Raw genomic sequence first — 27,465 nt, 5'->3', positions numbered from 1 at the left:
TATGGAGTTAATTTCAGCATATGTTCGTCTTGCTCTTTTCTGCTGTGTACTGTACGCCAATGACTGTACATCTGAAATTGATTATAATGCTGAATGAAGTCCAAATCCAGAGAGGTTTCAGTGTGCCCAGCTGTTCCTGGCTAAGTTACAAACTGATGGATGGAAATCTTTCAGATCTGCACTTGAAGTAATGTGATACGGCTTGGCTGTGACAGCCACTCGGAAATGCAGTTTATGTAAGTGCTACTGAACTAAATAGAGTCATTGAAAACCCACTTTCTTAATAACCCAGTGATTGAACTGCGAGCAGGGCAATGATCCCCAGGCATACTCCTAGACAGAGTGGCCCGGGTCTCAGATTCTAAAGAATACGTGGGAAAACGAGCTGTTACCACTTTGACCAAGATGGAGTTTTTTCGAAGATCGGAAGAGAAAGATTATTTGACAAATATCAAAGTTTTGATTTGCATTGCAGTGGCATTAATGTTCTTAGCTGCAGATCGAGATGCAGATGCCTTTCCAGCTTGGAGACCTCAGTTAGTGAGTATAAACCTTGATATTAACCTCTTGGGTACTGGAATTCATTAAAACCTGCTTCTAATGGGATCAAGAAATGTCCACCTCAGCGAACTACATTCTCTAATTTAATAATTTAATTTAGCAATTCTGTTTTATTTTGCCTTAGCCAGAAACTATTGAGCAAAGAAATAGTTACCATTCTCCTTTTTGTTTTTTTCAACATTAGAAATAGTGAGTGCAACACTAATCAGACTTGGACAATTTGGATAATTTGACTTCCTTTGCTGCTAGCTTTCTGTTGACTGTAAACATCTTTCTCCCTGGCTCCTTTGCCCTAATGAACAGAGCTGTGCATTATTTTCTTGTTGAACATATGTAAGAAATGGGAGCAGGAGTAGGCTGTTCAGCCCCTCAAGTCTGCTCCACTATTCAGTGCAATCTTGGCGGAACCTCGACATCACCTCTGCTTTCTGCACTGTCCCCATATCCCTCGATTCCCCTGGTGCCCAAAAATCAAACATTCTCTGTCTTGAACATACTTATTCATGACCCACTTAGAGAAAAAATTCTTTTAATCTCCATTCTAAATAGACAACCTTTTACCTTGAGACTATGACCACTTGTTTGAAACTCTGTGTCTCCAAGCCCTCCAGGAATTTTATCTGTTTCATTGCAATCACCTCTCATTCTTTTTAACTCCACAGATGATACAAATCCATTTTACTCTGATCCCAGCAGTCAATCTAGTTAAAGGAAATTACCTTGCTTTCCAGTTGCTGTCAGTACTGTTTGTGTAAAGTTGTACATTCTCCATCCAGGAGACTTTGATTTTTTTTTCCTGTTCCTTTCCACCATGGACAGTATCTTCTGATCCCGTTGCTGTCAATGGGGTTTCCTGTCCTATATACCCCTCCACCGCCCTCAGAATTCAGGAGGTTGTAGGTTCACGCCCCACTCCAGTGTTTTGAGCATATAATCCAGTGCAGCACTGAGGGAGTGTTGCATTGTTAGAGGTGTTCATTTTCAAATGAGATCTGAAACTGAGGATCCACCTGCCCTCTCAGCTAAATGTAAAAAATCCCACGGCAGTAACCGGAGAAGGATCAATGGCACCATAACAAATGACCTGGTCCTCTGCAGTTTGTGGGAGTTTGCTGTGCACAGACTGACTGCCGCATTTCTCTACATTACAACAGCGACTTCCCTTCAAAAAGCAAATTGGCTCTAAAGCTGAGATTGCAAGAGACGCAATCTAAATGTAACTCCAATAAAGAGCTTCACCAAACAGAGCTCTTCATGGCCTTGTGGAAGAGAGAGAGTGAATAAGCCCAAAGCATCCCAGTACATTTCCTGTGTGATGTGATAGATGTCTCAATAGTCTCACTGTCCACATTGTCTTCCTGATATCCCAGCTGAGATTGGAGCACAGTGACACTAAGGAGTTGAACTGAGTATAGACGATGCACACCTTGAGAGTTTATCTTGAGAGTTCAGAATTTAAACACTCTTCAACTTCTGGGTAATTTCCTCCTTCCAAATTATGACTGTTTTTCTGTTTGCCACTTGGGTATTTGTCTAAACCCCAAATAATTCACATTGCTCTGATTGTGCTCCTTAGGTGCATTGGCCGTGCTAAATTCTCCCTCCGTGTACTCAAACAGGCGCCGGAGTGTGGCGACTAGGGGGTTTCACAGTAACTTCATTGCAGTGTTAATGTAAGCCTACTTGTGACACTAATAAATAAATTTTAAACTTTAATTATGAATTAACCTGTGATGTTAGTGTACCTTTAAGAGCTGTTTTTTTTTAGAATCATGTTCTCTGTAGTTTTCAGCTCTCATTGCTGCCGAGTTATCTTTTGGAGTCCTTTTATTGTTATTTAAATGGGCTCTGTTTCTTTTTACTTTGGGATCTTTTGTGACTGTGCATTGTTAGGAGGAAGGTCACGGGTTCTGGACAAGTTTTTTTGCCTTCCTAGTGATTTTAAGGTTTAATTTTCTATTTAGCTGCAGTTTGAGTTTTAGAAGGGACATCAAACTGGAAAGAAGTGTTTTTCTCTCTCTCTCTCTCTCCCTGGTTTTGGAAATTCTGCTGGTTAGCTGAAAGCAAGGCTTATTGCCTCCCTGGAATAAAATATCTGTTGTTGGTGCCTTGACCAGATTCCCTCCCTGATGTTTTGGGAAGCTGTTCTGACTTCAAACTGTTCTGGGTGTATCAGGAGACTGCTTGAACTTACAAGACTGAGAGTTTTCAATTCTCCAACCAAAGGGCTCGGTTCCAGTATCACGTGAGCATTAGTCTTTGCAGTGTTAAACCTATGGAAAGGGTTTTGTCTATAGCAAGGATATTTTGTTTGATTGGAACATCTTAGATATATTTGTTAAGCGTTACACATTATTGTGGTTGTTTTGGTGGTTGTAATTGATGGAAGTTCTGGTGAATATTCTTACTATATATGTTAACTATATTCTTAATTAAACTTTGCTTGATAAAAGCTCCCTAGTGGGTCATTTGAATCATTCCTGAAGTCAAACTTATTATGATTATTCTAGCTAAATTCAAGGTGCAAAACTTATGATCCATAAAACACTTTGGAGTTTCTGACCTGAACCATAACAAACCACGCTGAGAAAACAGTTTTACTTTTTGTTGCTTGGGACAGGTTTGTGAAAGTGAAGAGGTCAATATGGAGGAACCAAAACTCCCAGAGGGCACAACCTCAGGCTAAAGGGACGATCCTTTCAAACAGAGATGAGGAGGGATTTCTTCAGCCAGAGGGTGGTGAATCTGTGGAACTCTTTGCCACAGAAGGCAGTGGAAGCCAGGTCATTGAGTGTCTTTAAGACAGAGATAGATAGGTTCTTGATTGAGAAGGGGATCTGGGGTTATGGGGAATAGGCAGGAGAATGGGGATGAGAAAAATATCAGCCATGACTGAATGGCAGAGCAGACTCGAAGGGCCGAGTGGCCTAATTGTGCTCCTATGTCTTATGGTCTTATATGAAATATCTCAATGAATTCAAGAGGTTGAGTATTTCATTTCTTGGTGCCCAGTTTTTCTAGTTAATGATGTGTGCTCCGAGGCACTCTGAAACTGAGTGACAAACTGCACTTCAGGGCAACATAGAGACCTGTTCAACGTCACTAACCTGTCACTGCTGGACTCTATATCTGTACTTAGGCAAAGCAGCTTTCTCCATGTCAATACTTGGTGCACCCAAATGCTAATTAATGTTTTCATGTTCAGCGGGATATTCTGCTTTTTTTCTATTGCAAGAAAAATGAAGTTTAAAAAGTTCTTTTGTACTTGTTGCAGTTCAAGATATATCCTGACAGAATTTACAGTTATGTGGGTAAGATGGGTATAGAGAATTATGGGCCAAATGCGGGCAATTGGAACTAACTTAGTGGTTAAAAAAAGGGGCAGCATGGACACGTTGGGCCAAAGGACCTGTTTCCATGCTGTAAACTTCTATGAGTCTATTTTAATTGTTTGACAGATCCTCGGTGCACCCCCCCCGACCCCCCCCAACTGATACTGAGGCTTTTAACCTGATACCTGATAGAGATTTGTAATAGTAACTAAATACTTTGCATAATATGTATTTCTCACTGATGACCCCCATACCGATGGCTTTATAAGAATTCTGCTCAAATTCTATAAGTAACTAATGGCTTTATCTTTTAGAAAAATGTTGCACCTTCCAATTTGCTGGTGTTTGATGTTCGCTCCACAATGCAGCATCAGGTGAGGAGGAAGAGATACACATTAACTCCATACAAACTGAAATGGGATCACTTCAACCTCACTTACAAGTAAGCATGAGGGGATATTGAACATAAATGTCCTGCTTCTTTGTTCCTGTGTTGTTCTGGACCGAGGGCTAGCCGTTAACTGAATATTTGAGTGTATTTGATGTGGATGTGCGTGCGTGGATTGGAGAAATTGCGTTTCAAATTGCTGTATCGTGAGATTATTTAACACGCTATTGGCTTGCTTCTTGATGCTTATTTTTCAGACAGAATTGATGCTAATCCCCAGCCCAGAATTTCGAGCTAAAACTGTACTCATTTATTTCGTGAATATTTTCATTAATTCCACAGATTATTTTCCATTTCCCATCATTCTTTGGCAGTAATCTAAAACACACTTTAATCCCTAATTTCTGTTTTCCCGCAAACCTACCTATCGCTCCGATTGAAGAGAGATGGCCAATTTGCTGGTTAGGCCTCTGCTGATGTTTTTTAGTTGGTGGTTAGAAATTTACAGAGGGTCACCTCAATTACTGGGGGAACACCAGGGGTGGGGGGGGGGCAAATCTTTCTCTGTGCTCGGGGAATCCCAGCCTCAACACTTCCGCAACTTCCAAACTGTACACCCAGTCCACGTCTCACTTCACATGCCATTTTTGTCTTTTCACACGAGGTTCGAGTTCGCAGTGCAGTTTGCGAGTGTGCGTGTGGAAGTGGGTCAGTTAGAAGGTCTATCTAAGTTCTGCAATAGAGCAGCCCAACTCCCACCAGTCTATAAAGACTCTCTGCACTTTACCCCCCCCCCCCCCAATAAAAGCCCATGACCCTTCAACTCACCCATGCCATCTCTCTGCCCCATGTATCCGCCATGCTCCCTCAGATCCCCCAGGCTATATGGAGCGGGAGAATTGAAGAGTTACTACAGTCCTAAACAACTTAACTTCCATAATTAAGGACATTTCAAAGACACACTAATTGTCCTGTCAATATTGTTACACCACCTATTTTCACTAACAGTAGGAGTTGCCTGTGGTGAGGTTAATGGACACAGAATATTGTTAAGTGTTTGAACTGATTGAATCTGCTTTCAATGATTATTGTGTGTATTTTTGCGTGACTATCGCTCAGAAACTGGTGGCAAATTCATTAGTTCATAAAAATCCACAAAAACCACATTCAATTAGCATTGTCAGAAGCTACAGAAGGATATAGATAGGCTGGAAATTTGGGCAAAGAAATGGCAGATTGAGTTCAATCCTGATAAATGTGAAGTGATGCATTTTGGTAGAAATAATGTAGGGAGGAGCGATACGATAAATGGCAGAACGATAAAGGGTGTAGATACACAGAGGGACCTGGGTGTGCAAGTCCACAGGTCCTTGAAGGTGACGTCACAGGTAGAGAAGGTGGTGAAGAAGGCATATGGCATGCTTGCCTTTATAGGACGGGGCATAGAGTATAAAAGTTGGGGTCTGATGTTGCAGATGTATAGAATGTTGGTTCGGCCGCATTTGGAATACTGCGTCCAGTTCTGGTCGCCACACTACCAGAAGGACGTGGAGGCTTTAGAGAGAGTACAGAGGAGGTTTACCAGGATGTTGCCTGGTATGGAGGAGCTTAGTTATGAGGAGAGATTGGGTAAACTGGGGTTGTTCTCCCTGGAAAGATGGAGGATGAGGGGAGACTTAATAGAGGTGTATAAAATTATGAAAGGCATAGATAGGGTGAACGGTGGGAAGCTTTTCCCCAGGTCGGTGGTGACGTTCACGAGGGGTCATAGGTTCAAGGTGAAGGGGGGGAGGTTTAACACAGATACCAGAAGGACATATTTTACACAGAGGGTGGTGGGGGCCTGGAATGCGCTGCCAGGCAAGGTGGTGGAGGCGGACACACTGGGAACGTTTAAGACTTATCTGGACAGCCATATGAACGGAGTGGGAATGGAGGGATACAAAAGAATGGTCTAGTTTGGACCAGGGAGCGGCACGGGCTTGGAGGGCCGAAGGGCCTGTTCCTGTGCTGTATTGTTCTTTGTTCTTTGTTCAATGGACTGGTATTATTTCATCTGATCCATATTAATCGGGTCAGAAAATAGAACATTCTGTTTTTAGATTTTTAATGACCCTCGTGATTATTTTTAGGATTTATTTTCCTGCCAACCGAATCCAAACAATATTCCAACACTGCTATTAGTCCACATTGTATCACATACATGGTACATGGGTCACTCCAAACTGCACTAACACAAACTATAAACCCTCATCCAGTAAACATATTAAATGAAGGTCATCTGGTTCACATGCCATTAGCATGTTATCGCTGAAATTCCTTTCTTTAGGATCATGGATCCTGGTTAAAAAACGCACCTTTAACCTTTGGGACCTGCAACTGAAGTCAACGCAGAGTGATGGCTCGCCACTGTTTGTTGGCTGTGGGTTGATATTTTTTGAATAACCGGGCGGCACGGTAGCACGGTGGTTAGCACTGCTGCTTCACAGCTCCAGGGACCTGGGTTCGATTCCCGGATTGGGTCACTGTCTGTATGGAGTTTGCACATTCTCCTCGTGTCTGCGTGGGTTTCCTCCAGGTGCTCCGGTTTCCTCCCACAGTCCAAAGATGTGTGGGTTAGGTTGATTGGCCATGCTAAAATTGCCCCTTAGTGTCCTGAGATGCGTAGGTTAGAGGGATTAGCAGGTAATATGTAGGGATATGGGGGTAGGGCCTGGGTGGGATTGTGGTCGGTGCAGACTCGATGGGCCGAATGGCCTCTTTCTGCGCTGTAGGATTCTATGAATGGAGCTTTGAATTCCGACAAATATCTGCCTCCTGTTTTTCAGAGTGTCCTTTGATCTTTCACCTGGTTGCCACTAATTGTTTTTGCTGTTAGCATTCAGTGATGTCCTTCCCCACAAATGTTCACTCCATGAGCCTGTTTGAGGGGCAGATGGTGTTAAAGCCATGTTACCGTGAATGGAGCTTTACCACTTCAGAGAAAGAAATAACCTGACCCCTCAAAGCCACTTCATTGCTATCTGTCAGGGTGTGGAGAAGTGTGTGTGTGTGTGTGTGACAGGAACAATGTGGGGGGGGGGGTTTAAAGAGGAGGTTGTAGATGGGGGGGGGGTTTGAAGGGGAGGTTGTAGATGAGGGGGGGTTTGAAGGGGAGGTAGGGAGCAGGAAGATGGAGTGTTGAGCCCTGACTCCAAAGCCAATATTGGAATGGAGTGAATTGGCTACAGAGTGGCTGTTGGGAGATTAATGGGCCAATCAGTTTCAATAATATCAGACTCTGACCATTTTGCCCTATCCCTAATGTTTAAACTTATTTAATTATTTTGTCAAAGGATAACGTACTAAAACAAAACTGATTTTACAGTGATGCATTTTAAAGAATTGAGGTTTAAGACAAGCCGGTATCTTGTGATTAAAGTCCCAGTCTGCTTTGGAATTGAGCTAACAAGGAAGGGTTCAGTTTTCAGTCCCTGGCTGTAGCAGGAGCAGCAACAATAAAACTACACCATTAACACAGTAAAACATCCCAAAGCACATCGCAGGGGAGTTAGTGAACAAAATCTGACCCCAAGCTGCATTAGGAGATATTTGCACAGATGTCTAAGGATTGCAGAGAATTGAAGGCAAGGACACCAGTGGGGAAGCAATTAAAATTGCAAGAGGCCTGAATTAAAGCAAAGTAGAAATCTGGCAGGGTTACACTGCATTTGGGCTGCAGTGGACTCAGGAATCGGCCACGTCTGATTTCCATCTGGTAATTGTTGCTGAGAAGTGTGCATTTGTGAATTTGTAATTAAACAGAGTGGAGCTTAGCTGTGGTGGCCTCACACTGGCACAGTATGCCAGTGCACTCGTATGGAGAATGCCAGCTTGGGTGAGGTGCTGACTGCCGGCCAGGCCACATGGAACCAAGCTGCAGTGTGAATGAATGCCTTCAGGAAAGGAGTGAAGGAAGTTAGAGGAAATTGGAGTTCTGACCGGTTTGGATTTCAAGGAGATTCAAATGTTGTCCAGACAGTGAACTGTAGTTCAGACTCTGCACACCGTTAACCAGTTTGCTAATCTGTTGAGATGTCTGATTCTGACCTCCCTTTGATGCAAAATTGGTTATTTTAGAAAAGGTTCATTTTATGCCACATGCAATCAGGAAAATGAGTTAGCATTCAATCACATCTTGTGTGGCAAATCACTTTTGCATTCTTTTTGCAAAGATTTGCTCTAATTATCTTCTGATGACTAGAGCACTGTGGTTTACCACACGGAGTTACTTTATTTTTCACACGAGATTTAGAAATTTCTTGGCTTTGGCAAAACTCCCCCTTTAGCAACGTCTCAAATGCAGTGTGCCGAGTGTAATAGAGGGAATGATGTTCTCACTTAAGTGTCTGAGCTCATTTGTTTAAAAGAAGCATAAAGCTGATTAATAATACATGGACATTATCTGGGACAAAGTTGCCATTGCAGATTTTTATTTTATTTTCTCACTCCCACACTCCTTGAACTAGCTCACAAAGATTTTTAGACTTGTCCGGTAATGTTGCTTAGATTCCCCAAGTGGCTTCTAATCACATTGTTAAATTCTTAATCTTTACCCAGTAGACCCAGTTTTAAATTTCTATCTCCATTGGCATATGTACAGCAGTTTTCTCAGTTGAATGAGTTTGATAGTTTGGCTGGGCTGTGCAGAGGACAAAGCAATTTGTCCCACGGGTTTGAAATGATAAAGTTTTTGTGTATACGTTGCAGTCTGTTTCTGGCTACGCCTTTTCTGTTGTTGAATTGCTTTCTTATTTCTTGCCGTCCTGTCTTGAATTAAGTGGAAACCAAGGACAAACCTTTTCCAAAGACCACCAGTGAACTTTTCATTTGCTTTGACATGAGCAAAACAAATGACAAAATGGCTCGGGTGAATTGTTAATTAGTTAATAAAAGCTTCCATCAATAAGATTGTTTCTTTTTAAACTTGAGTGCTGACGTCAGCAATTTTCATTTTATTTCATAATGAATGTTCAGAGGACCAAAGCCATTTCCTTTGGTCCCTGCCGTAGATTCTGTTCCCAAGACATCAGTCCTCTCCCTTTCCCTGAAGCTGAACCAGACTACTAGCAATCTTAGTGTTGTATTTGACCCTGAGATGAGTTTCTGGTAACTTAGAACTTAGAACATAGAACATAGAACAGTACAGCACAGAACAGGCCCTTCGGCCCACGATGTTGTGCCGAGCTTTATCTGAAACCAAGATCAAGCTATCCCACTCCCTATCATCCTGGTGTGCTCCATGTGCCTATCCAATAACCGCTTAAATGTTCCTAAAGTGTCTGACTCCACTATCACTGCAGGCAGTCCATTCCACACCCCAACCACTCTCTGAGTAAAGAACCTATCTCGGACATCCTTCCTATATCTCCCACCATGAACCCTATAGTTATGCCCCCTTGTAATAGCTCCATCCACCCGAAGAAATAGTCTTTGAACGTTCACTCTATCTATCCCCTTCTTCATTTTATAAACCTCTATTAAGTCTCCCCTCAACCTCCTCCGCTCCAGAGAGAACAGCCCTAGCTCCCTCAACCTTTCATCATAAGACCTACCCTCCAAACCAGGCAGCATCCTGGTAAATCGCCTTTGCACTCTTTCCAGCGCTTCCACATCGTTCTTATAGTGAGGTGACCAGAACTGCACACAATATTCCAAATGTGGTCTCACCAAGGTCCTGTACAGTTGCAGCATAACCCCACGGCTCTTAAACTCCAACCCCTGTTAATAAAAGCGAATTCACTATAGGCCTTCTTCACAGCTCTATCCACTTGAGTGGCAACCTTCAGAGATCTGTGGATATGGACCCCAAGATCTCTCTGTTCCTCCACAGTCTTCAGAACCCTACCTTTGACCCTGTAATCCACATTTAAATTAGTCCTACCAAAATGAATCACCTCACATTTATCAGGGTTAAATTCCATCTGCCGTTTTTCAGCCCAGCTTTGCATCCTATCTATGTCTCTTTGCAGTCTACAACAGCCCTCCACCTCATCCACTACTCCACCAATCTTGGTGTCATCAGCAAATTTACTGATCCACCCTTCAGCCCCCTCCTCTAAGTCATTGATAAAAATCACAAATAGCAGAGTGCCCTGTGGCACTCCGCTAGCAACCTGCCTCCAGTCCGAAAATTTTCCATCCACCACCACCCTCTGTCTTCGATCAGACAGCCAGTTACCTATCCAATCGGCCAACTTTCCCTCTATCCCACACCTCCTTACTTTCATCATAAGCCAACCATGGGGGACCTTATCAAACGCCTTACTAAAATCCATGTATATGACATCAACTGCCCTACCTTCATCAACACACTTAGTTACCTCCTCAAAAAATTCAATCAAATTTATGAGGCACGACTTGCCCTTCACGAATCCGTGCTGACTATCCAGGATTAATCCGCATCTTTCTAAGTGGTCGTAAATCCCATCCCCAAGGACCTTTTCCATCAACTTACCAACCACCGAAGTAAGACTAACCGGCCTATAATTACCAGGGTCATTTCTATTCCCTTTCTTAAACAGAGGAACAACATTCGCCACTCTCCAGTCCTCTGGCACTATCCCCGTGGACAGTGAGGACCCAAAGATCAAAGCCAAAGGCTCTGCAATCTCATCCCTTGCCTCCCAAAGAATCCTAGAATATATTTCATCAGGCCCAGGGGACTTATCGACCTTCAGTTTATTCAAAACTGCTAGTACATCCTCCCTCCGAACATCTACTTTCTCCAGCCTATTAGCCTGTAACCCCTTCTCTTCCTCAAAAACATGGCCCCTCTCCTTGGTGAACACTGAAGAAAAGTATTCATTCATCACCTCTCCTATCTCTACTGACTCCATACACAAGTTCCCACTACTGTCCTTGACCGGCCCTAACCTCACCCTGGTCATTCTTTTATTCCTCACATAAGAGTAAAAAGCCTTGGGGTTTTCCTTGATCCGACCCGCCAAGGACTTCTCATGCCCCCTCCTAGCTCTCCTAAGCCCCTTTTTCAGCTCATTCCTTGCTAACTTGTAACCCTCAATCGAGCCATCTGAACCTTGTTTCCTCATCCCTACATAATTCAGGCTAAGACTGAGACATTGCCAGACTCCACCCCCTATCTCAGATCCACTGCTGCTGAAACTCTTATCCGTGCCTTTATCACCTCCAGACTTGAATTTTCCAATGCAGTTCTGGCCAGAAAAACCCTGCTGCCTTTGTCCTAACTAGCAACAAATCCCATTCATCCGCCATCCCCTGTGCTCGCTGACCAATGTTGTTCCTGGTCAAACAACATCTTGGGATTATTACCTTGTTTGAAAATGCCTCTATGACTTTGCCTCTTCCTTACTCTGTAATCTCCTCCAGCCCTATCTAGCTCTGAGATCTCTCAGCTGCCCCACGCTCTGGAACATTCCTGATTTTTATCGCTCTACAGCCTTAGGCCTAAGCTCTAAATGCAGGAATTCCCTCCCTAAATCTCTCTGCCTTTCTACCTCTTTCTTCCTTGAAGACGCTCCTTGTAACCTGGCCCTCTGATCAAACCATTGGTCATTTGTTCTAATATCTCCTTTTGTGGCTTGGTGTCAAATGTTGTTTAGTAATGCATCTTGTCTTGCTGTGCTAAAAGTGCTAGATGGATACATGTTTTATGATGAAGGGTCATCCAGACCCGAAACGTTGGCTCTATTCTCTCTCCACAGATGCTGTCAGACCTGCTGAGATTTTCCAGCATTTTCTGTTTTTGTTTCAGATTCCAGCATCCACAGGATTTTGCCTTTATCCACATGTTTTATTTTATTTTGTTTTGTTGTAAATTCCTCTCCCATTGAAGCCACATTCCTCTGAGAGAGATTGTGGTTACCCCCCTGCTGACTGCCAATGGCATCCAGAAGGTGTGACAATATCATAGTATTTCCCAAAGGCAAATAACATTCTACCTCCACAAGGAACAGGAGTAGGTCATTCGGCCCATCGAGCTGCTCTGCCTTTTGATGAGATTATGGCTGATCTGATGAGGCCTCAACTCTATTTTCTTGCCTGCTATGTGTCCACATTGCCTGATCCAGTTGACCAATAACACCTTGTTAGCAAAGAAACCTTTTATATTTCGTTCACTCCTGGGATGTGGGTAGGCAAGGATATCACTGATTGCTCACCCCCTGACTGTTCTTGGGAGCAGGTGATGAACTACCTTCTTGAACCACTGCAAACTGAGCAGTTTGATATAACTGTGTGGCTTGCTAGGCTATTTCAGGGAACAGTCAGCACTCAACCACATTACTGTGGATCTGGTCTCTCACATTTGCCAGACCAGTTATGGTATGGACGGGCAGGAAAGTGGAGTTGAGGCCAAGATGAGATCAGCCATGATCGTAGTAAATGGCGGAGCAGGCTGGAGGGGCTGAATGGCCTATTCCTGCTCCTGGTTCTATATGTTCTTAAAGGGCAGAGGGGTTTTCCTGACAATCTGGTAGTCTTGTCACTGAAACTAGCTCTTTATTCCAGATTATTTCATTAATTAAAATCAAGTATCCGCCACCATGAGTAAGATTTAAACTCCTGTCTCTGGATCATTAAGTCCAAGCCTTTTAATAATATAACCACTCTGCCACTGAGGGGAAAGTACAAAGCTGTAAGCCTAAAAACATGGAAGTCTTAATAAATTATCTATCACCTTGTTCTGTTTTATTATTCCTTTTTATCTTAACACTTGGAAATTCAGAACATGTAGTTAAGGGGAATACTGTAAAGTATATTTTATTCGTGATACCACTATTAATTGAGAAGCCAGATAAAATACTGCCTGTCTGTATCTCACTGTCAACCAAACCGTAACGTCTTTATTATCCGTCCACTTTTATTTAAAAAGAAACTGTAACTGTGATCTTCTGGAAGAATGCATAACGATATAAATTAAAATTATTTTGTGTTCATTCTCCATTTAAAAAAATTTGTTTAGTTAAAGCTAATTAATTCTGTTGCATAAAAGAATTTGATTCTAATTCAATTATGTTCTTACAGAATTTTCTGTTTGAATAATGCAAGGAATTCAATTTAAATAAATGATCCAGCCCAGTTTTCTGCAACTTCTGTGCCAACGCCTTCATGTGTTAGAGCAAATATTGCAGCGTAACTGTGGTCTACAGAGCACTATCCAATTCATTAGTTTAGTGAACAATGTGAAGCTGTTCTCTTGAGATTGGGACGGGCTAAAATATGACTGCAATTGATATAAAATAAACCTTTCAAAATGTAATCTTACAACCTCCTTCCCGCTCTGCACACCTTCACGTTTAAGTTGGGTAAGCAATGAGAATCAGGATGTTACTTGGAAAATATAATTGGCTGTCCTGTACTTACTATTGACTTTGACAATTTTGTCTACAGTACAAAAGTTTGTTCAGATCTGTGCTGGCTGGTGTCTGAATCTGCTCATCATGCTTGTGGGCCAATTTTTCACTTGTCTGCTGGGCTGACAAGTGAAAAATGCTGGTCTGGCACGGTGGTTAGCACTGCTGCATCGCAGCGCCAGGGACCCGGGTTCATTCCCAGCTTGGGTCACTGTCTGTGTGGAGTTTGCACATTCTCCACGTGTCTGGGTTTCCTCTGGGTGCTCCAGTTTCCTCCCACAGTCTGAAAGACGTGCTGGTTAGGTACATTGGCCGTGCTAAATTCTCCCTCAGTGTACCCGAACAGGCGCCGGAGTGTGGCGACTAGGGGATTTTCACAGTAACTTCATTGCAGTGTTAATGTAAGCTTACTTGTGACACTAATAAACAAACTATATAAGGTGTCTCCTGGTAGTCTATTTGCAGGGCAGAAGAGCTCCAATTTTGCCAAGCTAGCTGACTTAGAGTGATGTTGATATCAAAGACCTGGAGGTCTAAAGCCAACCTAAAAGTGGGTTTGTGTGCCTGTATTATTGGAGAAACAGCTGAAATGGTGAAATTGAAATCTGAAAACCAATGGGACAACGCAGCAAGTTCATTGCTGAAAATGGGACACCAAACCACCAGCTGACAAGTTCAAATTGTTACTTCTGAACCAATGAGGATTTATTACAGTGAGACATTCCAACTCAAAGGAGGTTCTGGGGGTCAGTGTCCAACTCTCACAACATAATCCATGGCGTCACCAGGCTGATTACGGTGCAGCATTGGAAGCGATGGATAAAGTCGATCCCATAAAACTTTCTGCTCAAATTTTCAAAGGAGAATATTTAGAGAAACCAAATGTAGTTCATAACTTTTGTGTGCATTTTATTTGTAATATCAGCCATGAATGAAGTTGCTTCCATTCACAGAATTCTGTCCTTTCCAAAGACCCTAAATGAAAAGGATACAGGAAAGGGAATCGCAGAAGCTTTTCATATGTGGAGCGAAGTTTCTCCCTTCAATTTCACTGAAGTTCCTGCAAATGTCAGTGCTGATATTAAAATAGGTGAGTTGCAGGTAGTGGATTTATTGGTGTCCAAAAAGATACAAAGGCATTTAAGATAGAAAGGGAGGAGATAATTGATAAACTAATTTATCAATTGGTTTAAATACCAGTCTGATCTCCTCCTTCTCAAAGCTTTGGCTAAGCCTCCTGTCTCCTTTCCTCCTGTGTCCTTTCCAAGTGTCTGGTTTTGCCTTGTTTTATTTTGTTAAAGATGCAGTGCCCACGTTAGGTTGTTCAGAAGTGACTTGGTCATCTGATCCAAACTCAATGCATTGAATCCGGAGAGGAAAAATGGGAGATCCGAATCCAATACCGAAATCCAACCAAATAGATGCATTTATCCCAAGTTGCAAGGTGGATTTCTTCCGGACACAACAGGATTATGGTTCAGAGAATTTGATGGACACATTTCATCATGAGATCCCTTTGAAGTCTCTTCAATGGGATAAAAAGGTGATGAAGCCGTTAATATTTTGTTTTTCTTTGCTAGGATTTTATCCCATAAATCACACCGACTGCTTGCAAGTTTCTTCTCATCCCTGTTTTGATGGGATAACTGGAGAACTGGCACATGCTTTTTTCCCATCTCATGGAGAAATCCATTTTGATGATTTTGAACATTGGATTTTGGGGAAGACTCACTTCAGCTGGAAGAAGGGTACGGTTTGTAAAATTACTGTGTGACTTAAAGTGAAAAGTACTGAAATATTGCCCAGTTCTTTTGCTAATTAAGTACTTGACTCAATTACAACTTTAACTGTTTGAAGAAGTCAGTTTGTACATTTACCAGAATTCTGTTATTTCATTATGTGCAACATGTCCAATATAATTTCATGCCACACAGTGGAAGATGTCCCATCATATTTAGAAATGAGCAGGAGATCTGTACTCTGCATTCTTTCTTATAATTTAACTGAACGTTTCCAAAAGTGAACACCCTCGAGAGGTTGCTGGTTTCTGTGGTTGAGGAGTTGTTTATCTTCCTAGATAGACTGAATACCAAACCGCCAGCAGCTGTTAACAGCAGGATAAAAGCTTTGCCTAAATTGGAACTTTAGGAAACTTGCCAATCTGAATGGTGAAATGAAAATTGATCTCGACCAAAATAGTCCTAGCTAGGGGGATCAACCCTCGCTTTGTCTGGAGTCTGCTGATCACTCCTGAGTTGGCAATCGAAATAGATGAAAAAAATTTAGCCACAACAAACCTGGTCTGAGAGGGAGAGGAAATATCAGCCGGGGTTCCTGTTCTTGATTGATCTGCAATAATCCCAGCAATGAACAGTTTGTGTTAACATAAAGCCCACTTTAAGAGCTGGTCTGAAGAGTAGAATCTGGAAGTAAGACTCCTATTTGTCATTGGGTAGAACAATAGTGTTCATCATGTTAAATTTGCATCAAGTTTATTTTATAAATGTGATTCTGATTATCACTTGCATCTATTGTGTATCACAGTGGCACAGTGGTTAACACTGCTGCCTCACAGCGCCAGGGACCCGGGTTTGATTCCCGGCTTGGGTCACTGTCTGTGCGGAGTCAGCACGTTCTCCCCGTGTCTGCATGAGTTTCCTCCGGATGCTCCGGTTTCCTCCCACAGTCCAAAAGACGTGCTGGTTAGGTGCATTGGCAATGCTAAATTCTCCCTCCGTGTACCCGAACAGGCGCAGGAGTGTAGTGACTAGGGGATTTTCACAGTAACTTCATTGCAGTGTTAATGTAAGACTTGTGACACGAATAAAAATAAACTTTAAACTTTTTTATTGCAGTGGTCTGGCTCACTGACCTGGTGCACATTGCAGCCCATGAGATTGGACACAGCCTTGGACTAATGCACTCATTGAACGCAAATGCTCTCATGCATAAAAATGCTACTTTAACACGAAAAGATAAAATCACTCGGGACGAAATCTGGGGGATTTGGAGACTGTATGGTAAGTCTGCGTGTTGTAACTCACCTTAAAAATATTGATGTGAACAGCGATCGTGCCATGTACCAGAGGAGATGGTGGAAGCAGGCACTTTAGCAACATTTAAGAGGCATCTGGATGGGTAGATGAATAGGGAGGGAATAGAGGGATACGGACCGAGTAAGGACAGAAGATTGTTTTTTAGCTTAGTTAGGGCATCATGATTGGCATGGGTTTGGAGGGACGAAGGGCCTGTTCCTGTGTTGTACTTTTCTTTACTCTTTATTCTGTTTGTACTGATGTGGAGTTGCCGGCGTTGGACTGGGGTGGGCACAGTGAGAAGTCTCACAACACCAGGTTAAAGTCCAACAGGTTTTTTTGGTAGCACGAGCTTTCGGAGCACTGCTCCTTCATCAGGTGAGTGGAGAGTTGGGTTCACAAACACGGCATATATAGACACAGACTCAATAGCAAGATTATGTTTGAATGCAAGTTTTAACAAGTAATCAAGTCTTTACAGGTACAGACAATGTGAGTGGAGAGAGGATTAAGCACAGGTTAAAGAGGTAGGCATTGTCTCCAGCCAGGACACTTAGTGAGATTTTGCAAGCCCAGGCAAATTGTGGGGGTTACAGGTAGTGTGACATGAACCCAAGATCCCGGTTGAGGCCGTCCTCATGTGTGCAGAACGTGGCTATCAGTCTCTGCTCAGCGACTCTGCGCTGTCGTGTGTCGTGAAGGCCGCCTTGGAGAACGCTTACCCGAAGATCAGAGGCTGAATGCCCTTGACTGCTGAAGTGTTCCCCAACAGGAAGAGAACACTCTTGCCTGGTGATTGTTGAGCGGCGTCCATTTATCCGTTGTCATAGCGTCTGCATGGACTCATCAATGTATCATGCCTCGGGACATCCTCTCCTGCAGCCTATCAGGTAGGCTACATTGGCCGACTCGCATGAGTATGTACTGTGTACCTGGTTGATGGTGTTCTCATGTGTGATGATGGCATCTGTGTCAATGATCCAGCACGTCTTGTAGAGATTGCTGTGGCAGGGCTGTGTGGTGTCGTGGTCACTGTTCTCATGAAGGCTGGGTAGTTTGCTGTGAACAATGGTCTGCTTGAGGTTGTGCGGTTGTTTGAAGGCAAGAAGTGGGGGTGTGGGAATGGCCTTGACGAGATGTTCATCTTCATTGATGACATGTCGAAGGCTCCGAAGAAGATGTCGTAGCTTCTCTGCTCCGGGGAAGTACTGGATGGCGAAAGGTACTCTGTCCGCCGTGTCCTGTGTTTGTCTTCTGAGGAGGTCGGTGCGGTTTTTCACTGTGGCATTTCGGAACTGTCGATCGATGAGTCGAGTGCCATATCCTATTCTTAAGAGGGCATTCTTCGGCATCTGTTGCGTTCCTTCTCATCTGAGCAGATCCTGTATATCTGGAGGGTTTGTCCGTAGGGCTTGGCTTCTTTAACGTGCTTAGGGTGGAAGCTGGAAAAGTGGAGCATCGTGAGGTTATGGTGAAGTACTGAGGTGACCGTCCTTAATGGAGATGCGTATGTCCAAGAATGCAACTGATTCTGGAGAGTAGTTCATGGTGAGTCTGATGGTGGGATGGAACTTGTTGATGTCATTATGTAGTTGTTTCAGTGATTCTTCGCCATGAGTCCAAAGGAAGAAAATGTCATCGACGTATCTGGTGTATAGCGTTGGTTGAAGGTCCTGTGCGGTGAAGAGGTCTTGTTCGAACCTGTGCATGAAGATGTTGGCATATTGAGGTGTGAATTTGGTCCCCATGGCTGTTCCGTGTGTCTGGATGAAGAACTGGTTGATGAAGGTGAAAATATTGTGGTCCAGGATGAAGCGGATGAGTTGTAAAATTGCATCTAGTGATTGGCAGTTGTCGGCGCTGAGCACTGAGGCAGTTGCAGCAATGCCGTCGTCGTGGGGGATGCTGAGTGCCGAGACATCCATTGTGACGAGGAGTGCTCCTGGTTCAACTGCTCCATGAGTGCTGAGTTTCTGTAAGAAATCTGTAGTGTTGTGACAGAAGCTGGGGGTTCTTTGTACAATGGGCTTCAGGATGCCCTTGACGTCGCCAGAGAGGTTCTCACACAGGATCCCATTGCCCGATACGATGGGTTGGTCGGGTGTGTTGGCCTTGTGTATCTTCGGGAGGCAGTAGAGATCTCCAATGCGGGGAGTACATGGGATGAGAGCACGGAGGGTGCTCTGAAGGTCCGGATCAAAGGTCTTAATCAGTTTGTTGAGTTGACGGGTGTGTTCTTTAGTCGGATCTGCGGGTAACTGTCTGTAGTGTTCTTGGTTGTTCAGTTGTCGGTACACTTCTTTGAAGTAATCCATTCTGTTCAGTATGACAGTGGCCCCTCCTTTGTCTGCTGGTTTGATGACAATGTTGCGGTTGGTCTTGAGAGCGCGGATGGCGTTGCGTTGTGCTTGGGTGACGTTCGGGGCTGTCTTGTGAATGCGGCTGATGAATCTGGCATTGACGCATCTCATTGTACTGGTTTGACATTTGACACATTTACAATCCTGGCTCCCACACAGTGGGCTTGTCATCTTTGCCGCACTGTCAAAAGATAGGAATGGAGGCGATGTACTTCACTGAGGAAAGAAGCAATTGGCATGTAAATTACCTCAGGCAGGTTTTCCCATCTCCCAGTATGCAATTACTCTATTCGGGTGAATCTTCTTCCTCCTCCTGTGATGGGAGCTCCACCACCTCGTGCTGTAGTCTACAGCATCCCAAATGCAGGGTAGGGATCCTGGAGGGGAAGGCTTGTGAGGGACTAACATGAGTCTTTAGTTACTGGACAACAATTAACTTAGCATCAACAAGTTTGAAAGACACTATGTACATAACCATGGAAATATTTTAACGGCTAATTTGCAAAATTAGTGGGGTGGGGGGGGGGGGTGGGTGGGTGTAGTTCTGTGACACCAAAGTTGCAAACAGACTGACTTAATCTCGGATTGTTGCCAGGGAGAGGGATGGGGTCAGCAAGGGGCCAGAGATTTGAGCTGGGACTGAAAACAATGGCTTTATCTTCCCAATATTTAATTGGGAGGATATTTCTGCCCATCCAGGGCTGGTTGTCAGATAAACAAGTCTGATAATTTAGCAACAGCAGAGGAGTGTGGAGGGGTGGCGACGGTGAGATAGAGCTACGTGTCACCAGCATACATGTGAAAATTAACACCGTACCTTGAGGTGATGTCACCAAAGGGGCAGCATGTAGAGCGGGAGCAGGGGGTCAGAATTGATCCTTTAGTTACGATTAGATAGATAAGAATGGAACCAAGCGTGAGCAGCCCAACCCAGCTGGACAGGAGTGGTTCAGTGAAGAGAGAGTGGAGGAGGTTTGTGTAGAGCACAAGACTAACCTGGGGCTGTTGCACCAAATGAGCAGTTTCTGTGTCGACCATTCTATGAGAGAGATCTATAGATGGAATTTGTGTCCTAAGTTTATCTGTTGTTTTTACTTCGTACAAAAAGGAACATTTTTAATCCCTGACATTTAAATAGTTCTGAGTGTCTGTTGAAAAAGCATCAATAGTGTTCAATTATTAAACATCAAAATGATTGGTTTTGATGTTTAATCGCCAGTTCACATTATCCACCCATTCTATCGATTCCACTTTTCCCATGTGGTTTTGTGAAATGTTTTCTGTGGCACAGCTTTTTATAATCAATGAGTTGCCCCGGAGACAACGGAAGGGGAAGAAAATCAGCAAATGAATTCGTAGCAATCATCAGGGAGGTGATTAAAATAACGATGAGTATTGGTTTAGTAATTAAAATTACAATCACTGACCCAGCGTATTCCTTCATTTTAAGGTTGTCTGGACAGACTTGATGAATGTCCTTCCTGGGCTCACGAGGGTTTCTGTGAAAAACATCGTTCTTTAATGAAGAAGCATTGCCCAGTTAGCTGTGACTTCTGCCAAGGTACAAGAGCATCCTTTGCCGTTCATTCACCAGCTCTCTCCCTCTGGGCTTTCACCTTTACTGACGGTAATCGCAGTTACTGTAGGTCTGTGCTCTCTCTAACTTGAGGCTTTGGCAGGGGGCAACACAACATCACTGCACATAATCAACTCTTTTCTGAAAGTGAACACTCAAATCCCATAATAACAACCGATTTTTGTGGGGACGAAGATCTAATGATTTTCCAGTAAAGGTCATTGTGCCTTATTTCTATCTTGTTGACTCCACCACAGCGATCAGCCACTTCATGTGTAACATCCAGGCAGCTTACTGCAGACTTTCACATTCATTTCTTTCTTGCTTTAAAATTCAGGCCAGAACTTTGCCATTAAATGTTGAAAAGACAACCTAATGAGCATTTTCTGCAATAAAACAGACACAGCATTTGAACTATTTCTTTGAATTGAAATTCTAAAGTGAAAGTGTGCAGTATTGTGGCTACATTCTTGGTAAAACTGCTGGATTTGGGATATTGTTACAAATAAACCCAGAAAACATGCTCTCCTCTGACTGAAAACCGAATGATTGTTGAACAACTTGCATTTATATAGCACCTTTTAATGGAATAAAAAGCCCGAGGGATATAAAGCAGAGGGATATAAAGCTATTCCACAATAGCTGAGGAAGTGAATAAAAAGAGTGACACTTGAGCCACATGGAGATATTGGGGAGATGACCAAAGGCCTGATCAAATGGATAGGTTTGAAGGAGTGTCTTAAAGCAGGAAAGTGTGATGGAGAAGTGGTGAGATGTAGAGAACGAATCCCAGAGCCTATGGCTTAGGCAGCTGATGGCATGGCTGCCAATGATTCAGCGATTAAAATCAGCAGTGCCTCAAGAGGCCAGAAATAGATGAGTGCAGATATCTGAGGTTTGTAGGGCTGGAGGAAATTACAGAGATAGAGGGGGGGGGGGGGGGGTAAGGCTATGGAGGGATTTGAATGAGAATTTTCAAATTGAGATGATGCTTAACTGGGAGCCAGCGTAGGCCAGCGAGTGAAGGGGTCAATGGTTCTTGGGGCTGGTAAGGACACAAGACGATGCATCTTGGATGACCTCAGGTTTATGAAGGGTGAATAGTGGGAGGCTGGCCAGGAGAATGTAGGAATAGTCAAAACTAGTGGCAACAATAACATTGACGAGGGTTTCAACAGCGTCCTGGAAGACAGATGTGTGCAGTCTGTTTCTCTTATACTGTTCAAGACTTCCTTTTGTAACTTGGCCAAGGATTTGACGAATTCATCACAAGTCGTCCCCATCTCTGTAGATTTGAGACAAACAACACCGGGACTTGAAGCTCCCAGCTGTGAAGAGATTATTCTCCTGTTTCTTTCCATCGCTCAAAAATACACCAAACCGACCAATTTCAATTAACGTGGTGAATAATGACTTGAATGTTAAAATATGTTGTTGTCAGATCCTCCCATCCCAACCAACGCACCGACACCTGTACCTCCCAGGACCAAAGTGAGACGAGTTCACAAAGGACGGAATGTTACGGTTCAATGTGGACAAAAGATTGCTCATAAGAAAGGGATAACGCAGTAAGTAATGTTTTTAAAATGATCCACACTTCTGAATGCATTCAGTAACTTAACATTTTATATGATTTAAAGTAAAGTTTATTTATTAGTCACAAGCAGGCTTACATTAACACTGCAATTAAGTTACTGTGAAATTCCCCTAGTCGCCACACTCCGGTGCCCGTTCAGGTCAGTGCACCCTAACCAGCACGTCTTTCAGACTGTGGGAGAAAACCGGAGCACCCGGAGGAAACCCAGACAGACACGGGGAGAACGTGCAAACACCACACAGACAGTGGCCCAAGCCAGGAATCAAACCTGGGTCCCTGGCACTGCGAGGCAGCAGTGCTAACCGCTGTGCCACCGTGCCAATTTATTTCCATTTTGGACAGCCAGTATGAACATCAACCAGCCTGGTTAGATACTGAATATAAAGTTCCTTTTACTTTGCACCTGTGATGTATTTTCGCCCCAGCCCGAGGATGGCACCTCTGTATAAACCAGTGGAACATGGTTCCAGTAACCATCCCTGTGGCCTTTCCATGTGAGATTACACATTTACTGCCAGTTATCAGGTGCAGTTTTGCTGACAAACTCACCAGGAGCTTGAGATTCATTTTGCAAAGAATTTATCAGCAAAAAAGACTTTGTCTGGGGTGGATTTAAAACCTAGGTTAGTGTCTAATCCACCATTTTTAAAAGGAATTAACCAGCATGGCATCAGTGACTTTAATTATATATGGCCACTACTGAGTGGAGAAATATTACTGGTCTCTGCTGGTCTAGGATCTGTTAAATCTCTGTCCACGTGCTTTGATTTTTCTGCTCACAGTTGAGTTTAATTTAAGTAACTGTTTTTTATCGTGAATTATTCATGCTCCTTTTGGAGTTGAGTAATATTGCCCCTGGAAATGAATTGTTCATGTAACCAGGCCGCATCGATTGATGTGGAAATGAATCAGTTTACAAGAGGTTTGATTTAGATGATGATTAAATTGCACATGATCAAGACAGTAACAAATCCTCAGGAACCAGATGCCTTCCTCATCAGAATTATTTGCTGTAGTTTGCTCCATCAGAGCTTTAATCGTGGATGATTAGCAGATGCTTTTATAGTTTAAATACTGGAGAATTAACTTCAGTGAATGAGCTGATCTTTGCATTTGTCCACATATAACATTGCATAGCTAAAGAACACAGTCCTTTGTCTGCAGGGGTAAGAGGCACTGGACTAATTGTTGAAGCTCCTTCATGTCTAGGCAATGGAGGGGATTTTGAGAAAGTGAGCTCCAGGCCTCTGTCCAGGGACAGCAGCCCCTGCACTCATCTCTTAAAGACTACTGATGTTGGATACCGGCTCTAAAGTTCAACTGGTTGAATAATCTTGAGTAGGTCATAGAAGTTGTGAGTGTCACGTTCAGGCTGATTCTGCGCACTGGTAGCTGCTACTCCTTCCTGAAGCCACTGATGTTCTTAATGCCTCCTCTTTATTGCTACCGCCATCTCCTGGACAGTTGATGACTCCAGGTGTCCTTTAGGTCTTGTGGAAATATTGTGTACCTGTATCGTGTTACTGGCGCAGTGATGGGACGGATCTGCATTCTCAGGTGGACGTAAAAAATTCCATGGCACTATTTTGAAAGAGAGCAGTGGGGATCCCTCCACCAATGTCCCTAAACTGGCTGCCAAATTTCCTTTATTACAACAGTGACAACACTTCAAAAGTACTTTTGGTTGTAATAATAGCTAATAAATCTGGTTGTAAAACAGTTTGGAATATCCCGAGGTTGTGAAATGCACTTTTGAATTGCAAAATCTTTCTTAAATGTCCCATTTTATGATTCAAATCTGAACAAGACCCAGCAGTTCCCCAGCAATCCAAAGTCTTTGTTTTGAAGATGTATCCAACAGTTTTGGACAGGCTGAAGTCTGTTTTACCAATGACATGAGATGACCTGAACAGTAAGCGGCACTGACAGAACCAAAGACTGAGAAATTAAAGAAATCCTTGAGGGATTTCATAAGGCTCATGCCACTGGCTCAGTTTGTAGAACTCTTTCAGATGCAAGCCAGGATAAATAACATTTGCGGTTTCTCAAAGGTCTAATGTTTGCTGGCTGGGCGTGCAAGTGGCATTTTATGCAAACACTTGATTCACATGCGCCTAATCAATCCCTCTGCAAACAGCAATGCAGAGAAAAAAATGAAGGAAAGACAAAGCTGAGTTTCATTTAGTAAGCTAACGGCAACTGCAGCAAGAGCTGGATAACTCTGAGTGATCCTGAGCTGCAGAGGGACAAATGAGCCAGGCAGACTGACTTCTGCAATTGCATGTACAGTATGTGGAGCCCTGCGGAGGCTCCTCTCTGTTCAAATATAGTTACTGAGTAAGCAGGGGTGAAGAATGGAGCTTTGGTAGCAGAGTGCGATGGATGCTTCTCAAATAGTGTGAATTGCCCCAGCCAGCAGAAGCAGTGTGGATGGAGAGTACTTTTAGTTGTAGCTAAGTTGAAAGCTGTAAAGTCAGTTGTCATTATAGCCTCAGCATTTTTATCACTGCTGATATCTCAGAACCACAAGAGGTTCTGAATTTGTACATAGCTCTGGAAGGATAAGCAATGTGCTGTTCATTACGGCCCCTTATTATTTTGCACACGAGCACTATTATTCATTATTGAGATTCAAAATTATATCTGATATTTACAGCACTCAACTCTCGCTTTTTAATTAACTCTGCTCTGACGATGGTTAGGAATCTTAGAAACCCTACAGCACAGAAAGAGGCCATTCGGCCCATCGAGTCTGCACCGACCACAATCCCACCCAGGCCCTACCCCCATATCCCTACATATTTACCCACTAATCCCTCTAACCTACGCATCCCAGGACACTAAGGGCAATTTTAGCATGGCCAATCAACCTAACCCGCACATCTTTGGACTGTGGGAGGAAACCGGAGCACCCGGAGGAAATCCACGCAGACACGAGGAGGATGTGCAAACTCCACACAGACCGTGACTCGAACCCAGGTCCCTGGAGCTGTGAAGCAGCAGTGCTGTCCAATGTTGTTATCCAGTTGTCAGTGGTCGAGGAAAAGATGCTCTGAATCTATATTAGTCTCATTGTTCATTGTTACCTTTTGTAGCAATTCTATATCAAAGCTATTTAATTACCTTGAGCTTAAATAAACACCTGTTTATACTCATTTAACTGCTAGGATTTCTATACAATCTGCTTATTGGGGCCAAATGCCTTTTCTCGGTGCTATATATTAATGTAATTAGCAATAAGACATTCACCAAATTAGTGCCATCTGCTGATTAGATTTGGAGATGCCTGTGAAAGTTCATGTGTCCTCCCCATGGGTTTTATTAATCGCCACTGTCCTGCTGCTGGGAGAGTTTACAGGCTGATTGTGGCGTTGATCCATCAAGATTGTTAACTATAAAGCCGCCAATAAGCTGGTTAGTCACGAAAGCTATGATGGTTTGTGTTTCTGCAACCCATACAATGATGGGAGGGGAGGCTACCTACACAGCACAAGCAAGTAGTCGCTGCTAGATGCCAACTTAATATTTGGTTCTCCAGTCTTGACCTGCTGGGATTGTCTGTCTCAGAAGCCTACAAAGCCAAAGTCTCACTCATAACTTCATCCAATGTGGTTCTTCCTCAGCATTGTTCAAACTGGCCAGAGATTTCTGTATTCACCAACCCTTGATGGTGGATGATTGCTGGCTGGTGACCTCAGAAATTCCCCTGTTCTCCTCGAGTGGTGCTGTAGGATGGTTTATGTCTGTTTGAGAAAACAGCTGGGGCCTCATTCCAAAGAGGCTGAAATGATTTATCGGTGTTGGCTGTTGTGACCCCCTTTTGACAACACGAACATAAATTCATTTTCAGGTGGTACAAAGATGGTGAACAATTAGAGTTTTCATATCCTGGTTACATCTACTTGAATGGCAATAAACTCAGCATCATCGCCAATGCAATCAATGAAGGAACCTACACTTGCCTCGTGAAGAAAAAAGGCAAAATCCTCACAAAGTACTCCTGGCAGGTGATGGTTAAGGAGTAAAATAAACTGTTTAAACTAATTGAATGATGTATGTAATAACTTGTTAAACATAGTGACTGGGTTAGATGTATGTAACAATTTATCGCACTTTTTAATAAAACGGAACCTGTGTCTGTATGGTGATGTGTATTCAGTGCATTGTTTTTGTACATGTGAAACTTTTTCTACGACAACGGATGAATGGACACCACTCGACAATCACCAGGCAGGAGTATTCCCTTCCTGTCTGGGAACACTTCAGCAGTCACGGGCATTCAGCCTCTGATCTTCGGGTAAGTGTTCTCCAAGGCGACCTTCACGACAACGCAGAATCGCCGAGCAGAAACTGATAGCCAAGTTCTGCACACATGAGGATGGCCTCAACCGGGATCTTGGGTTCATGTCACACTATCTGTAACCCCCACGACTTGCCTGGACTTGCAAAATCTCGCTAAGTATCCTGGCTGGAGACAATTCACACCTCTTTACCCTGTACTTGACCCTCTCGCCACTAATATTGTCTGCACCTGTAAAGACTTGATTACCTGTTAAGACTTGCATTCCAACCATTATTTTGTAATTGAGTTTGTGTCTATATATGCCCTGTTTGTGAAACAAATCCTGCACTCACCTGATGAAGGAGCAGCGCGCCGAAAGCTCATGCTACCAAATAAACCTGTTGGACTTTAACCTGGTGTTGTGAGACTATTTACTGTGCCCACCCCAGTCCAACACTGGCAACTCCACATCTTTGTTTTTTTGGTTTGTATAGTGATCTTTAAAAGTACATTAAATCTGACTGACCAAAATGTTAAGCTGAAGGCTATGCATTTTTGAGAGTACTTCATGTTTTGTTTTTCTCAAGGGCCAGGAATTTGAGCAGGTTTGTGTGGGTATGCTCGTGGGCAGAGAGCTATTAGTCCCAGTTGATGTCTGCTCAAAAAGATTGATGTATAAAACAAATATTTTGAGTGAGGGAAGCTTTTGCGATCTACTGGCAAGATCATCACAAGCAAACCTTATTGGATCTTTTACCTGCCTAACCTAGGAATACGCCTCATAGCTGGATGTCTCATTACCAAAGCCACATCATGTAATGTATTAGCTCCTGAACCATTGAGGCATAATCACCATCATATTGGGGTCAAGACTCTGTTTTACTGTGGGATTTTTCCCCACTAATTGCCTTGTCCAAGAATCATAAATTTTGCATTCTTTCAGAGCTCGGACAGCCGGTT

At 43.3% G+C, this 27,465-nt stretch overlaps 1 protein-coding gene across 1 annotated transcript; it reads left to right on the top strand.

The window, feature by feature from the left end:
- The first annotated feature begins 261 nt into the window (after positions 1–261).
- On the top strand, positions 262–27,032 carry mmp23ba (matrix metallopeptidase 23ba). The gene is made up of 8 exons (XM_078238464.1): positions 262–540; positions 4,208–4,335; positions 14,609–14,745; positions 15,236–15,403; positions 16,511–16,675; positions 20,501–20,611; positions 22,068–22,194; positions 26,074–27,032. The coding sequence occupies exons 1-8, from the start codon at positions 406–408 to the stop codon at positions 26,246–26,248; spliced, it is 1,146 nt and encodes a 381-aa protein (XP_078094590.1). The 5' UTR covers positions 262–405; the 3' UTR covers positions 26,249–27,032.
- Positions 27,033–27,465: the final 433 nt, after the last annotated feature.

This window comes from Mustelus asterias, chromosome 22 (genome assembly GCF_964213995.1).
Source record: "Mustelus asterias chromosome 22, sMusAst1.hap1.1, whole genome shotgun sequence".
NCBI lineage: Eukaryota > Metazoa > Chordata > Chondrichthyes > Carcharhiniformes > Triakidae > Mustelus > Mustelus asterias.
Note: the sequence above shows the minus strand (reverse complement) of the source record. Positions and strands in the feature narration are given on the sequence as shown.